The 15,753-nt window shown below is 39.2% G+C and overlaps 1 protein-coding gene across 13 annotated transcripts in view; it reads left to right on the top strand.

The window, feature by feature from the left end:
• Nucleotides 1-15,753, top strand: part of CADPS2 (calcium dependent secretion activator 2) — a 485,983-nt gene that overhangs the window by 99,969 nt on the left and 370,261 nt on the right. For all 13 annotated transcript variants that reach the window (XR_012334053.1, XM_073809879.1, XM_073809876.1 and 10 more), the window contains exon 2: nucleotides 5,000-5,113. Coding sequence is in view for 12 of the 13 variants with exons in the window: in XM_073809879.1 (XP_073665980.1) it covers nucleotides 5,000-5,113 (114 nt within the window). In the remaining variant the exon portion in view is untranslated. The remainder of the gene's footprint in view (nucleotides 1-4,999; nucleotides 5,114-15,753) is intronic.

The raw sequence follows: 15,753 nt of genomic DNA, 5'->3' as shown, positions 1-15,753 counted from the left end.
TTCTAGAAAAGAGAAGACTCAAATAATCTAGTACTTGTCTCCAACTTCCTGAATTGCTATGTTGAAGAAGCAAAGTAACGTTTAGTTTGTTTGGTCTTAGGTAGTATAGAACTAGGATTTATGCAAGGCATAAGGAAGCAGGTTTCAATCCTTCATAGTTGTCTAAAATTAAAGTAGGCTTCATTGCAAGGTATAAAGGTAGGGTGTGTATGTCTGTGTGTATTTTAGTTTCAGTAGGCTCAAATGGAGACCGAGAGATCACTTGGTATGGATTTTGTAAAGATTAATGCATTGATTAGAATGTTGAGTAGCATGATTATTATGGTTCTTTCCTGACTCTTTCTGTTTCTTTGAAATCCTCAACCTTGAAATGTTAAAAAATAAATAAATAAATAAAAGGGTGGTGGGTGGATATACAGTCAAGTTCAAATCTTATACCTGAAAGGAGAAATTTAAAAAAGTCAATTGGTTTGTTCAGTCTTTCTGCAGGATGATCAGATTTAAGCTGTCTGCAATGAATCATAATTGTTCTGAGTTTAAAAATGTGTAAAGTGGCTCTTAAAGCTTAATTTCTTTTTTCTTTTTTTTTTTTTTTGCGGTACGCGGGCCTCTCACTGTTGTGGCCTCCCCCGCTGCGGAGCACAGGCTCCGGATGCGCAGGCTCAGCGGCCATGGCTCACGGACCCAACCGCTCCGCTGCATGTGGGATCTTCCCGGACTGGGGCACGAACCCATGTCCCCTGAATCGGCAGGTGGACTCTCAACCACTGTACCACCAGGGAAGCCCTAAAGCTTAATTTAAATGTAAATTAAAATTTGAGTATGTAAGAAGGGTCCTGTGATTTAAAACTTAAAATGAATAAAGTGATATAGGTTGAAAGATCTTTTTCATCCTTATTTTCCATCTGTCCAGTGTCCAAGGCCATCCTTCTTCCATAGTTTGTCTGTATATGGAAGCAAATACATGTTCTGATTTTTGTCCCTTTTCTATGGAAGTGGTGGCTTATTTTAAATACTGTTCTATACTGTTTCCTTCCCCAAGATATTTTGAGGATATTTTCACATCAGTACATAAGAGAACTTTGTCATACTTCTTTATAAAGCTAATAGTATTACCACTGTTTGATGTAGTAGTATTTACTCCTTTATTTATGAAAAGTTAGGTGGTCGGCATTTTTTTGTTTTGTTTTTTGCTAATGTGGGGCTTGAGGGGTGGGAAGTGCTACTGTGCAGAGCTGAAATTGATTATAGAGTTAACTGCAGTTTCCAGTCAAGCCTCCCCTTTCATGTTGCAAGCCTTTAAGTATACTCCAGAGTTCCAGAATATTTACATCAGGTACATACTGCGGATGCAGCTGTTGTCTAGGGTGGGAGACAGATTTCTTTTTTTTCTTTTTTTAAAATTTTATTTATTTATTTATTTATTTTTGACTGTGTTGGGTCTTCGTTTCTGTGCAAGGGCTTTCTCTAGTTGCGGCAAGAGGGGGCCACTCTTCATTGCGGTGCGCGGGCCTCTCACTGTCGCGGCCGCTCTTGTTGTGGAGCACAGGCTCCAGACGCGCAGGCTCAGTAATTGTGGCTCACGGGCCCAGTTGCTCCGCGGCATGTGGGATCCTCCCAGACCAGGGCTCGAACCCGTGTCCCCTGCATTGGCAGGCAGACTCTCAACCACTGCTCCACCAGGGAAGCCCCTGGGAGACAGATTTCTGGTGCTTCCTGCTCCACCATCTTCCCAGGAGCCTTCTGCTCTCAGGTAGACTTCATTTGGAAAAGAAAACTGTACAGTAAGTTAGGCATGTTTTCATAGCTTGAGTCATTTCTCTGAGTACATCCATGTTGCCTGTCTTTCTGTTGGCTTATAGGTTAGACTCTTGTCAATTTCTAGGATCTATATATTTGAAAACTAGCTCTTTAGGGTAAACTAGCTCTTTAGGGTATGAGTTGCAAGTTTTTTGTCTTTTTTTTTTTCTGGTAAGTCTTTTTTTCCAATGATTTTATTTATGGTATGTTTTGCCATGCTAAATGTATTTATTTATTTAAAAAAGGATATATTTGACATAACATTGTATAGGTTTAAGGAGTATAATGTGATGATTTGATACACATATATTGCAAAATGATTACTACAGTACTAAATCTATTTTTAATGTTTAGGCAGCTAAATTTATGACCTGTAGATGTTGATTCATGCTTAAAAAGATCTTTCTCATGCCCGTGTTTAAAGGAATTCTCCCATTTCTTCTAATACCTTTACGGTTTGGTCTTTTTTTACATTAGAAGTTTTCATTCATTTGGGCTGTAACCATGTGTTACGGTCCAACTTAATATTTTTCTCCATGGCTACCCAGTTATTCTAACATCATTGATTGAAGAAACCATCTTTTACTACTGATTTGAGGTGGAATAAAGGTATTTTATAGTACAGTTCTGGTTGTATTTGGATCTATTTCATGGGTTTATTATATTGGTCTCATCTGTTGATGTATAGCATAGTTTATTTTGATAATGCCAGTAGCTTTTAGGAAATTCTTTCCGACTGCTTTCCCACTGCTAGATTCTAAATTGCCTTTTTTCCTTCCTATCTCTTTTATGTAGAATTGTAGACCTTTTCTCTGTACTAACGGAGTATCCATTTATTGACTGTTTGTATATCGTTATGATATGGCTGTCATTTTATGTCTTAAATGTAACTGCAGTAATTTTTATTCATAAAAAAGTTGAAGCCTGGGCTTCCCTGGTGGCGCAGTGGTTGAGAGTCCGCCTGCCGATGCAGGGGACACGGGCTCGTGCCCCGGTCCGGGAAGATCCCACATGCCGTGGATCGGCTGGGCCCGTGAGCCATGGCCACTGAGCCTGCGCGTCCGGAGCCTGTGCTCCGCAACGGGAGAGGCCACAACAGTGAGAGGCCCGCGGACCGCAAAAAAAAAAAAAAAAAAAAGTTGAAGCCTTATACTTAGCCACGTGCCTCTGGCGTGTTTTGTGAACTACACCACCATTGTTAGTTTCCAAGAAGATGGTTTGTGCCATCTCCTTCTCTTGATTCATATGCTTGAATTTCCCACACCATAATCACCACAACATAACTCACTGCCACAATGGCTGAACTTAAACACTGGCAAACTAGAAATTGAAAAGATTTAGTTCTTAAAGAATAAAATGCCTCTGAAAGAAGAAAATTGAAGGAAGATATCCCTAGGTTGTAGTTTTTGAACAATATTTACTTTATTTATCGAATGAGGGAGTTGGGACAAATGATCATTAAGGTCCCCTCCAGGTCATTGTCATTGCCCTGTGTACATTTCCATTTACATTATTTTACCTGGACAGTTGGTTTGCAAGTTGAAGCCCTTCTTGGCGGTTCCCAGGGCTTGGCAACTAGACTGCTCTCAGCCATTTCATTCTCAGCAGTTGCTGTTCTGCTTTCATCTGGTCCCTTTTGTGAACCATGTTTAGAGAGCTAAAGGCATGGGCTTAATTTGCCTTGCTAGTACACATACAGGAAAGGTTCCTGCTTTCATTCTCTTCATATTATAGAAATGGAGAGTGTAATATAGTGGTGACATTCCTGCTTTTCAGCTTGGTTTAGCTTTCCCTAAAATGAAGAAGGTAACCTTACTAAAGAAATGGAATGGTCTCCTCTCTCCACTGCTCGGGGCAAGGGGTTTTTTTTACACTGCGGCACAATAGGACACTTCTTTATCAGTCTGTTACTACCAGTAGCAGTTTCTTTACAGGCTGTCTTGTTTATTAGACTCCTAAATAAAACCCGTGTTTTGAAAGAGCTTGTCTCATATTTGAATGGCATTTTAGTAAGCCTTTTGAACAGGTTTAAACTTACTTCATATCGGCCTTCTTTTGGAAGCCAAATCAGACCAGTTTGTTTAGTCTTTCTAATCCTTTAATCATTTTATCCTCAGCATGTTTCCAAATGCTTCACATCTCTCTGTAGAATCCAGAACTGGGCTGAGTTCTTTAACAGTCTGATGAGGATGACTGAAATGGAAAGATCACTCCTTCTGTTCCTTATATATCTCAGGATTTGTTGTTTTATCTGCAAGACTGTGCTCTGTCTCCAGTTAAGCATTAAAAAAAAATGCTTCTGCTTGACCTAACGCACCCTGCCTCTAGTGAAGTGGATGCCTCTGTAGTCGGTGCTGGCTTCGTGGGGATGAGCCTGTGCAGCCACCTGGGGCTCCTGCTGAGAAGGGTCCCATGCTTGGTTTAATGTTCTTTTGCTGCTGTATTGAACTTAATTTTCTCAACAAGGAGCTTCTCTTTCTCGTTTTGTAGTGAGCCCTGCAAATGAAGTAGCTGCCTCTTCTTGTAGTTGATAACTAGAGGACATGCTTAGTAAGTCATGGTTCGTGTCTAACCCACCCTCCGTAACTGTGATGGGTAGACCCAGGGTGAACAAATCTGGTTGTGAACTTCCACTCCACTCCCTGCGTCACGGCCTTCCCCTAGCCTGCCTCCAGATGCACTCACTGCCCCCCATCGCCTCTCTGTTCGCCTCCTTATCATTCCTTTATCTCAGCTCAGGCACTGAGGTGTGTTTACTCATGGAATCCAGGCTTTTGGCATACCACAGATGTCTTTTCCAGAGGATTCTTTCTCTGGGTCCCTCTGTCTTTCCTGTCACCTTTTGTCCAAAGCTGATGGTTGGCCGTTCACCTCCAAGAGCACTTGTCCCTTCTGCTCTCTCTATTCAGGGCAGCTGCCAGTTAGTTTCTCATTCGAATTTTAGATTTTTTTTTTCTTCTCTCTACAGAGGGATTAGAGTGTAGTAATCACGGGAATTCTGTTTGGGGCAGAAATTTGGATTCCATCGCAATATCAGGTATCACAGAGTATGTGGGGCAGTGACCTACATTTTTAAAATGACCCATAAGTTAATTCTAGGTATGAAATCTTAGACACAAGTAGCAAATGTAACTTTTAAAAGTCATTATGTTTCATGGATTGGCTAGTTTTTGATCTGATTCCCTCTTTTTCCTTGCAGCTTAACAAGCAGCAATTGCAGTTACTGAAAGAACGGTTCCAGGCCTTCCTCAATGGGGAAACCCAGATTGTAGCCGATGAAGCGTTTTGCAATGCAGTTCGGAGTTACTATGAGGTAAGTTTGAAGAGTCTGATGCCTTTTAAAAGACATTTTTAATGGCTTTCCCATTTTAAGAAGCTCACTGGTGTGATAGGATGGCTGTGAATTTGCCACCTTCCTTGAAAGCATTGTCAATTCTGTTTTGCAATTTAAAAACAGATTCCACAGCCTGGTTTTGAGAGATAAACAGAATTGGAAATTATTCACATCCTTTGAGGGAGAAGTAAGCTGTTTAGAAAAATCTTCTGGCAGTGATTGATATAGCTGAGTGTAGCTATCTCTGGGTCCACATGTCTAATTTATCCTTTTTAATCAGGATTTCAATAGTAAATTGCTATCTTGTGCCATTCTGTTCACTAAACTTTATAATATTTAAGGCCAGGAACTAATTTCATGAGGATAAATTGAATTCTTTTCTTCCCAGGGAGATAATACTACAATACCACCTTTCTCTTTCTTCTGATTTTAGTTTCTGAGTCATCAGGAATTCTCTGTGGACTTCCTATGGGCACCAGTTTTCACACAGTGTCATTAACCGCTTCAGTGAGTGGCCAGTAGATGTTAAGAGAGTTCCCTCTTTTCCTGAGGACTTTTAGAGTCATTTGGTGCATGGATTCCTTCCAGTGTGAAGATAGTGTACATCTCTCAGCTGAAGAACAACATACAAAGATGTATTAGACTAGTACAAATTAAAAATATAGAGATGCAGCGTGTCTGAAATTTTCTGAGGCAGGGAAATATCTTTGCAGGAGTAACAAAGTAACTGGATGTACAGATACTTGGTTGGATTAGTAATTAATTGATGGTGTGTATGTATCAGAAGTGGCTTAATGCAACCCGAGGGAGGTGTATGTTATCCCAAGCCTAGGCCTGTCAAACAAGGTAAAAGTATAGAAGTCTTACTCACCAGATGTGTGTGTGTGGCAAGAATCTAGTGGCAGTAGTGGATGCTGTCTAACTGAACCTTGACTCAGAATATCTTTTTTTTTTTAATTAATTTATTTTTGGCTGCATTGGGTCTTTGTTGCTGTGTGAGGGCTTTCTCTAGTTGCGGCAAGCGGGGGCTACTCTTCGTTGCGGTGCACGGGCTTCTCATTGCAGTGGCTTCACTTGTTGCGGAGCACAGTCTCTAGGTGCACGGGCTTCAGTAGTTGTGGCTCGTGGGCTTAGTTGCTCTCTGCAGCATGTGGGACCTTCCCAGACCAGGGCTCGAACCTGTGTCCCCTGCATTGGCAGGCGGATTCTTAACCACTGCGCCACCAGGGAAGCCCAACTCAGAATATCTTAACAAGTATAGGGTATCCAAAGCTTGAGTCTTTGAGCCAAAGTTTTGCAAGATGAAATCTTGCCTTGAATCTTAATAGATGAAATGTAAGGGCCTATACTTGCATCATGTAGTAAAAGAAAAGCCAAACGTCTGTGTTCAGGAGGAAAGAAATGGGTTAAGTAATTTGTGTAAAAAGATGTAATTAAGCAAACTCATTTTTGGTTCAGTACTGTGGTATTGTACATGTTAACATTAGGAAAAGAAACCGGGTGAGGGGGGCATGGGGGCTCTTTGTACTACATGTGCCACTTTTGTGTAAACCTAAAATTACTCCAAAATAAATATATTCCAAAGTAAGTGTTTTTCGTAAGGGTATTACAAAGAAGTAAGCATAATATGTTGTTGTCAGTTTAGTAAAAGGCACACTTAAGCTGTGTTAATGAGAATATTTTTCCTGTAATAAAGGAGTATCACCATTTGGTTTCTAAACGAGGCTGGTGTGCTGTTCTGGGTACAAACTACAAATGAAAAGATGTGGATAAATTTAGTGATAACAGATTTGAAACATACCATAATATAGATCACTTGAAGGGCCTAAAGACAGATGAGGCTTGTGTTGTGTGTGGCCCCAAGGATAAAACTAGAATTAACATGGAAACTGAAGTGGGGAAGATTTCAACCTAATACTATTGGAGTTTGGTTGCACCGCCCAGATTACAGAGTGGACTGGAGAGTGCAGCATCACTGGCGGCCAGATTCCCGCCCACTTCACAATCACTTGGGAAGCATTTTGCACAGAGGGGTCCCAGAGCTCTGCCCTGGGCTTACTGAATCAGAATTTCAGAATCTATATTTTTAAAAGCTTTCCAGGTGATTCGCTTACTACTGGTAGATTGCCGACCAATGGAATTAGATGATCGCTTGCTGGGATTGTTACAGAAAGAGATGTAAGTACTGAAGAGTGTTCAAAATGGCAGCTGGGAAACGACTGCGGCCTATTAGGAAGTCAGGAAATGTGGCTTCACATTGAACTCAGATGCTTACCAAACACATAACAGACAAGTCATTGAACCTCTGTGAGCTCCAGTGTTTCTATTTCTATTATCTAATTGGTGGGTAGTAATGTTTAAGTATTGGGCTAGGTGATCCAGGGTTTTCTATTCTTTGGGTAGTATTTCCAACAATTGTTGGCTTGTGAGACTGTAGCTGACTTGTCTTTGTGAAGTTCTCAAAGGGGTTAAGATTTATATTAACGTCTATGGAGTCTATATTCCTGATTTACATTTGGGGAGTTACCATTTTCCCAGGTGGCACACATTCGGTACTCAAACTCTTGATAAGTAAATTTTGTTGGAAAAATAAGGTAAAAAAATTGCTTCTCAATTTTTCCTACAAAAGTCTTTACCCTCTTTTTTAAGGATTATATTTTAGTATACTTTGCTATGACTAACAATGCTGGTAGTCTCAAGTGAAGTAAGTCAGAAAGAGAAAGACAAATACCATATGATAATCACTTATATGTGGAATCTAAACTATGACATAAATGAACATATCTACGAAACAAAAACAGACAGACATAGAGAACAGACTTGTCATTGCTAAAGGGCAGGTGGTTGGAGGGAAGGACTGGGAGTTTGGGATTAGCAGCTGCAAACCATTATATATAGAATGGATAAACAACAAGGTCCTACTGTATAGCACAGAGAGCTATATATTCAATATCCTGTGATAGACCATAATGGGAAAGAATATGAAAAGAATGTATGTATAACTGAGTCACTTTACTATACAGCAGAAATTAAACAAAACATTGTAAATCAACTATACTTCAATAAAATTTTAAAAACCTGCTGGTAGCCTCTACTATAATTACCTCTGTGGTACTTCTTACAGCTTACCAAAAATATCTATTTTTTCTTCTTCCAGTATCTTTATGCTAAACAGTGAAAATATTACTACCCACAAATTCCATGAATAGAAACTGAAGCTCACAGAGGTTTCAGTGACTTGTCCACTGTTGTATATTTGGTAAGCATCTGAGATCAGTGTGAATCCAGATTTTCTGACTTTCACGGTGCCATTTGAAGACACCTGTGCCACGTACTGTGCAAAACACTTGGAAAATGTTTTTATTCTTCAGAATAAACCTTTTAAACAGAATTATTCCCATCTTAGAGACAAAGTTAAGTGACTAGTGCCCAAAGCTGCATAGCTAATAGCAGAGCCAAAACCTCACTCTTTCCACTAAAGCTTATTAAAAACAGATCTTGGGTTCTACCCAATACCTATTAAATCATAATTCCTTGGGATGGAGCATCTGAATTTTGAAGTTGCACCTGGGGATGACTTTGGTTCAGTCTGTATTTTGAGAAACATGTCGACCTAGATCTTAATGACTTCTTGAATGTATGTTCCCTGAAGGAACCATTTCTGCCCTGGTTATCATCTTATTCCACAAATGTAGCAAGTATTTTGTGGCACACAAATGCTTTCAACAAAAGCTTGTTGACTAAGTGGATGAGTATTGGAGCACTTATTGTTCTGTGTAAAATTGTATATTTGGGGTTTTTTCTCCATAATTTTTAAATTAAAGTATCACTTCAATAGTGCCATGGAATTTCTTTCCATTATGATCTCAATTTCATGGCTTTGTGCTTCCGCAAAGACGGCAGATGCTTCAGAAGCACGGTTGGGCTTTATTGTTCTTTCTAACCTAGTATTCTATGATTTTATGATCTTTTTTGGCTTATGTATTTCAAGGTCTCCCTTTTCAGGGATGTTACATGTTGTTTCCTGTATACAGCTGTTTTCAACAATTAATCCATCAGTAGCGATTTTCTAATATATTAGATTTTTGGTAGCCTTTAGCTGTGATGGACATTTCTAACCATGGCAGTATGTGTATGTGTGTGTGAATATATCCATATATGTGAAAAACCCTAGTAAACCTGTATCACCAATTAAATTGAAAATATATCTTTATACTCAGGGCTTACAAATTCTCCAAAGTCTGTCTGCTATTAATTTTTTTAGCTCCATAAATGGTACTCCTTCAGTGATTTTATGAATAGTCTTTTCCATCTTGGTTGTATGTCTGTTTTATATAGACAATTAAGAATTATCTTTTTTTTTTAAGCTAAACTTTGTTATTATTATTGTTTTTTGGCCGTATGGCATGTGGGATCTTAGTTCCCTGAGCAGAGATCGAAATTGCACCCCCTGCATTGAAAGCTTGCAATCTTAACTACTGGACCAGCAGGGAAGTCCCTATCTGTCTCTTCTTAAACTGGTTGTACCTTTGGATATTTGGTTTACTTTACCTCTCTTTAATACCTGGGATCTTGGTGTGCTACTCAATATATTTCTTTTTCTCCACGATATTTGACCAAAAGCATTTCTTCAAAGTACGTTCATTATTTTATTTTATTTTATTTTAATTAATTTATTTTTTTTGCGGTATGTGGGCCTCTCACTGTTGTGGCCTCTCCTGTTGCGGAGCACAGGCTCCGGATGCGCAGGCTCAGCGGCCACGGCTCACGGGCCCAGCCGCTCCGCAGCATGTGGGATCTTCATGGACCAGGGCACGAACCCGTGTCCCCTGCATCGGCAGGCGGACTCTCAACCACTGTGCCACCAGGGAAGCCCAGGACCTGTTTTTTGAAGTTGGCATATACATTAAGAGGATAATATTCATAATAAGCAACTCTATTATCATGCATCCTTTATGAATCATGAAATACTTTCTCTAATGGGCAATCACTTACTGTTTAGCTGCAGATGTTAACAGGCGTTTATGCAATAGATCAGTAGTTATGTATGTTATATATGGAAAAGTGATACTAAATGTTTTATGTCAATATAGAGACTTCCTTAGAATTAAAGGATTGAGAAAGTCCCTTAAAGACCCTGACATCACTCTTATCTAGTAAAATAAGTGAATAAGACTATAAAGATGATGATGGTGGTAACACATATCGGTCTGTGTATGAGCCAAGCAGTGTTCTGAATGCTTTAGATACTGTACATTTATTTGTTTAACCCTCATAAGAGCTCTAAGAGTTTGGTACTGCTAATTTCCCCACTTTACAGGTAAAGAAACCAGGGCATATAAGTTCAAGTGAGCTGCCCAAGGTTGCAGAGCTAGTGTAAATACAGGTTTCAAACCCAGGCAGCTTAGCTTCAGAATTAATTAAACCTGTGAAATTTAAGTAATTCCTATTCCTGTTAAAACTAATGAGACCTACTGTGAAACATGGTACGAAACAAAGATTTGTTTTTAAATATAGAAATTTAGCAGCTCCGTGAGCTTCATGAACCTGAGTCAAGGAAGCTTTGTGATCACATGTGCTGTTTGGCCTGCTTTATTGTAAACTGCATGAAGCATACTAGTGAATGTGGTACCTTAGCTTAGGGTATCCGGACAGTGTGTGAATAAACTGCTCCATCTTAGGGCAGGATTTATCCTTTCCTACTGCTCTGCCGTTTACTTCACATTACTTATTTATCACATCAGAGTTCTTGGGTGAGATACACCCTTGACCTCATTCATCTTTGAATCCCCAGGTACACAATAAAGATTGATTCATGAATATAGAAAATTGGTTTTTTGACCACTGCTGTAGCCTCAGCACTGAGAACTGTGCACATAGTAGGTTCTTGATAAATATTTGCATGAATGAGTGAGAGAATCGTGTAGGTATTGAGTAGGTGGTTCTTGGATTGTCATCCTGGAGCGTATGTGAAAAATAGGACTTGCCAAGTTCTTCGTGTCAGAGAGTCACTTTTATTATGAAAAATCAAATAAGTAATTGATTTTACACAAATCAGTGTACTAGGCTCTGTAGGAAGACAAAGGAATATAACAAAATCCTACCCTCAAAAAACTTATAATTGAGAATCAAAAAAGCCTTTATTAGAATGAAAAGTAAATTAATGTTGTTTCAACACCTGTGGAAAAATATCACCAGGTAGTATATAATTTCCTAAGAAAGGATGTGGAAAAATGAACAATAGTATTTTTTTCTTAAAAATGTACATAGTACTTGATTTATTTTTATTTTAAAAATGTATATATATGATATATACTGTTTTTACTCTAAAGTATAGCTACAAGTTTTTTTAGTGATAAAAAATTAGAGGCAGTTCACAGTAGAAAGAACATGATTTGTACCTGGTTAGTCAGATGGTTTCTAGGGATTGCAGGATTTGAGTGTCTTGGGCCGGGAATAGAAGGCCTCAAGGGTTGTTGAGAAAGTTAGTTGCTGTAACTATTACTGCTCATATGATGATAGGGCTTTCTTTGAGGCACTGAAATGAACAAAATTGTTCTGATACTTTTCTCTGGATAATGACTATTTGGCTTATGACTTGATACATATCTATATAGGTATGTGTGTGTGTGTATATATATATATATATATATCGATATATAAAAGATAATTAAAGGAGCATTTAAAATATTGTAGAGTCTAGTTGCTTATATATTAGAAATAGTTGTTAGTTTATGGCTATAACTCAATTTTTATATCATTTTTCAGATACAGAGATGTGGATGGAATTCTTGACTTTTAGAGAGAAAATGTGAGACACATGGCAACTGATCCTGTGATGTTAAATAAGCCTTTTTCTGGACAACTGTTGTCAAAGTAATTCTTAGCTGAGGGACGACATGGCAAATCATTGCCGGTTCTATTTTTTTTAATGGATGACTGTATAATGCAGAGGTTGCTGAAAGCTGCTGCTATGTCTTAATATTTTGAAGAATAAGTGCTTGAAAAGTCACACATTGGTTGGGGACCCTGAGCAAATTTTATTGTGCTGGGAACAAGGGAAGGAAACAGGATTTACAGAAATAAGATGACATTGCTTCTTCCAAGACATTCTAAATCAAACAAAAGTATAGCCAGACGTATAAGCATCTAACTACACTATATAATATATGGCAAAATTAAATGACTGTCAAATAGACACAAAAAAATGGGAGCACGTTGTTTTGACTGGGATGATTGCAAAAGGGAGATGGGGATCAGCCTTGAAGGATGAGAAAATATTATTAGGTGGAAAACAGAAAAGAGCCTTCATAACATTGGAAGGGGGAAAGGGCCTCTTTGCTGAGCCCCTGCCATGCTAGCTAGCCCTGTGCTTAGTGAATTACAAAGAGATGTGAAATAGGTCATCTGATACTGTGTACCAGAGAGGCAGTCATTTACTCCCCCATCTTACAAATGAGAAAGCTGAGGCTCAGTGTGACTTACGTCACACAGCTAGCACATGGCAGAGACTGGGTTTCATGGCAGGTCTGTTGCACATAACTTTGTGCCGCAGTACAGTTTCTGCTAGTGTGATGACTCCATATTCTTGTTTTTTTCTTCTCTGCTGCTTCCCAGGAGGGATTAAATTACCTAATAAATGAGTAAGGTTTTGTGACCTGTGAATCGGAAAAACGTAAGGGATCTGAGTGGGAAAATCTTAATCGCCGCTGCCCTGCTATTTCTGACTGCTAAGAGCTCACTTAGAGTTAACCGCACTCCAGGGGACTGGTGTTAGGAAGACAAAGCTTATAAAAACCTTCAATGAAGGCTTCCCTGGTGGTGCAGTGGTTGAGAGTCCACCTGCCGATGCAGGGGACATGGGTTCGTGCCCCGGTCCCGGAGGATCCCACATGCCGCGGAGCGGCTGGGCCCGTGAGCCATGGCCGCTGAGCCTGCGCGTCCGGAGCCTGTGCTCCGCAACGGGAGAGGCCACAGCAGTGAGAAGCCCGCGTACCACAAAAAAAAAAAAAAAAAAAAAAAAACCTTCAATGACCCCGATTGTGGCTTAAGAAGGTCTAGAATCTAAGGGTTTTAGGGCAACTTTGAAATGACAGGGCTCCAAAAGCAGGCTCCTCATCCCTGGCGGTTCTTAACTACAGGAGCAAAATAGTCTGTTCAGAGAACAGGGCAAGTTCTGGTGGTTCTTCAAAAGATTCTGCTTTTATTTATTAATTTTTTTTCCTTTTTTGAGTATGTTGCCTTCTCTCCGCCCTTTCGAACAAAAATCCAGTCTAAATGATTGAGTTAATATTAAGATGTATTTTGTCCTAGGCTCAAAGAAAGAGAACAGTACCACCAATTACCGTCCTTAGTCTTTAATCTTGTGTTTGCTGAGGAATATTCAGCTACTTTCTCTGTCCTCTGAGTGCACAGGCTGTGGTGTGAGGTTTTGCCCCCATTACTTTCCAAACTACTAGTAATGTTTTTCTACTCTGTTGATTGCCATTCTGTCTTGTAACTTGGCAGATTGAATGAGAAGGAAAAGTTATTTTCAATTTAGTGTTAAAGTTTTGTAGACCTTGAGTTGAATTCAGAATGTGGAAGAGAGTGCAATTTATGTAGTTTGATTTATACCCATTAAAGTTTAAGATAATTTGGTCATATTCCAAGTGCTCATTTATCTTATTAGAATTCAGGTACAGCTATAAGAAATTCAGTTTTATGAGTATTAAATCTGTGGAAGAATTAAAGGTTAAACTTATTATGTATATTTAACTATTGCTCTAACTAGAATGATCACCCTGACGAAGATAAAATTAAGTAGATGCATTATTGCATGAGTAATATTACAGGTTAGAATTTGGAGGATAAGACGCTATCAATTTAATTAACTTTCATTGAGAACTTACAATGTGCTGGAAACTGAGTATTGAAAGAATGAGAGTAAGATTTAGTCCCAGACCTGGAGATTAATGGAATAGATCATTTTGTAGAGGGAACTATATCAGCTGCTGTATAAAAACTCACTGTATATAAGGGCAGTATTCTTTTATAAACTCCTTTTTTCAAAGGTCAGTATCTGTCATTGCTCAGGAGTCTAAATAGGCTAAGCAACTGAGGTCTCAGCTGTACTGAGTCATGCATGTGTGGTCACCTCAGGATTATGGAGACGTCTCTGCTCATCTTGGGTGCTCGCATATGTTTGCCCACTGTAGGTTGACTTAGGGTAGCCTCAGCTGGGGCACCTGCGTCCTTCTCTGTCAGGCTGACCTTATTTGTTGGAGGGCGGTGGGGTCCCAAGAGTGAGGGGAGGAGTGCAAGGCCACCTGAGGCTTAGGCTCGGAACTCGCACATCATCACATCCGTGCCGGTCTGTTCACCAGCTTGAGTTATCAGGCCATCCGAAATCAAGTGGTATAGAGGTAAATCCCACGACCTGATGGAAGGACCTGCTAAGTCACATTGCAGAGGGCATCACTGGGAGGGAGGTAATTGGGCCATTTTGTGATTACTGTTCCTATCGTAGGGACAGAGTTTTGTAAAAGGAACAAAGCCTGTCTAAGGGCTTATACAGTGACTGCTGCAATAGGAGCACAGGAAACTATAAGCCCTTTGAATTGAAGAAGCATACATTTCAGGACTGATAACAGTAGAAAATGAGGCTGGATTGAAGGAAAGAGGACCAGGTTGGAGAGGCTTCTATTTGCACTTCTAGAAGTTTGGGTGTTACCCTTTGGATAGAGGGAGCCATCTAAGGTTTTAGGCAAACAGGAATGCCATTGTAAATTTCATTTTTTTCTGTAGGTTGCTCTGGCAACAATGAATTCAAGGTGAGCAGAACATTGATGGAAGATTAGATGCTGTTGCAAAACTCTAGATTGTGGAAAGATTATGAAGGCCAAACTAAAGCAGTGGAAAGAATTCAAGTGTGGTAAACCTGATCATGTTAATCATTCATTCAGACAAACTTCTTTGAGCCAGGTGCTGTGTTAGGTGTTTGAGAACCGTCAGTGAGAATTCCCTTTCTTTAATGTTGCAAAGGCTTCTTGGAGCTTTGGACTTCTGGAGCTCTTACACAAGTTACCCTTTCATCATCCATCCCACTGTTAGGCGTGCAGATAAGTAGAGGGGAATAGTAATCCTGGCTTACATAGCGAAGAAATCGTGGCTAGTGATATGGTGATTTAAAATGTCTGTCTTGGCTATTTTTACTTTCTAGTATACTTAGTTACCAGAGATTTTAGTGATATTGAAAGTTATTTTATTGGTTAATATAAAGAATAATGAATAGGAGCCTGAGTAAATGTTGTGACTTTCACACATCTGTACCTGCCTCTAGTATAGTATGTGATTGTGAAAGTAATTCAAAGATTTATTAGTTTTTGAATTTACTGTATTTCATTTTAGCATATTCAGAACACTTTCCTGGGTTCAGAAATATTAAGTGGAAAAAGTGTATTTGTATGTGGAGAATAATTTTTTTATTGCATATGTCTGGGAGAATATGTGGGAGTAGAGACTAATTTACAGGAGAAATTTAGAAGAAATTTTTATAAGGATTTACCAATTTGCAATCAAAGATAATAACGTTTTAAAGTAAGTTTTGCCTTTAAAAATCTTTAGAAATAAAGATATCT

This window comes from Tursiops truncatus, chromosome 9 (genome assembly GCF_011762595.2).
Source record: "Tursiops truncatus isolate mTurTru1 chromosome 9, mTurTru1.mat.Y, whole genome shotgun sequence".
In the NCBI taxonomy this organism is placed as follows: Eukaryota; Metazoa; Chordata; class Mammalia; order Artiodactyla; family Delphinidae; genus Tursiops; species Tursiops truncatus.
Note: the sequence above shows the minus strand (reverse complement) of the source record. Positions and strands in the feature narration are given on the sequence as shown.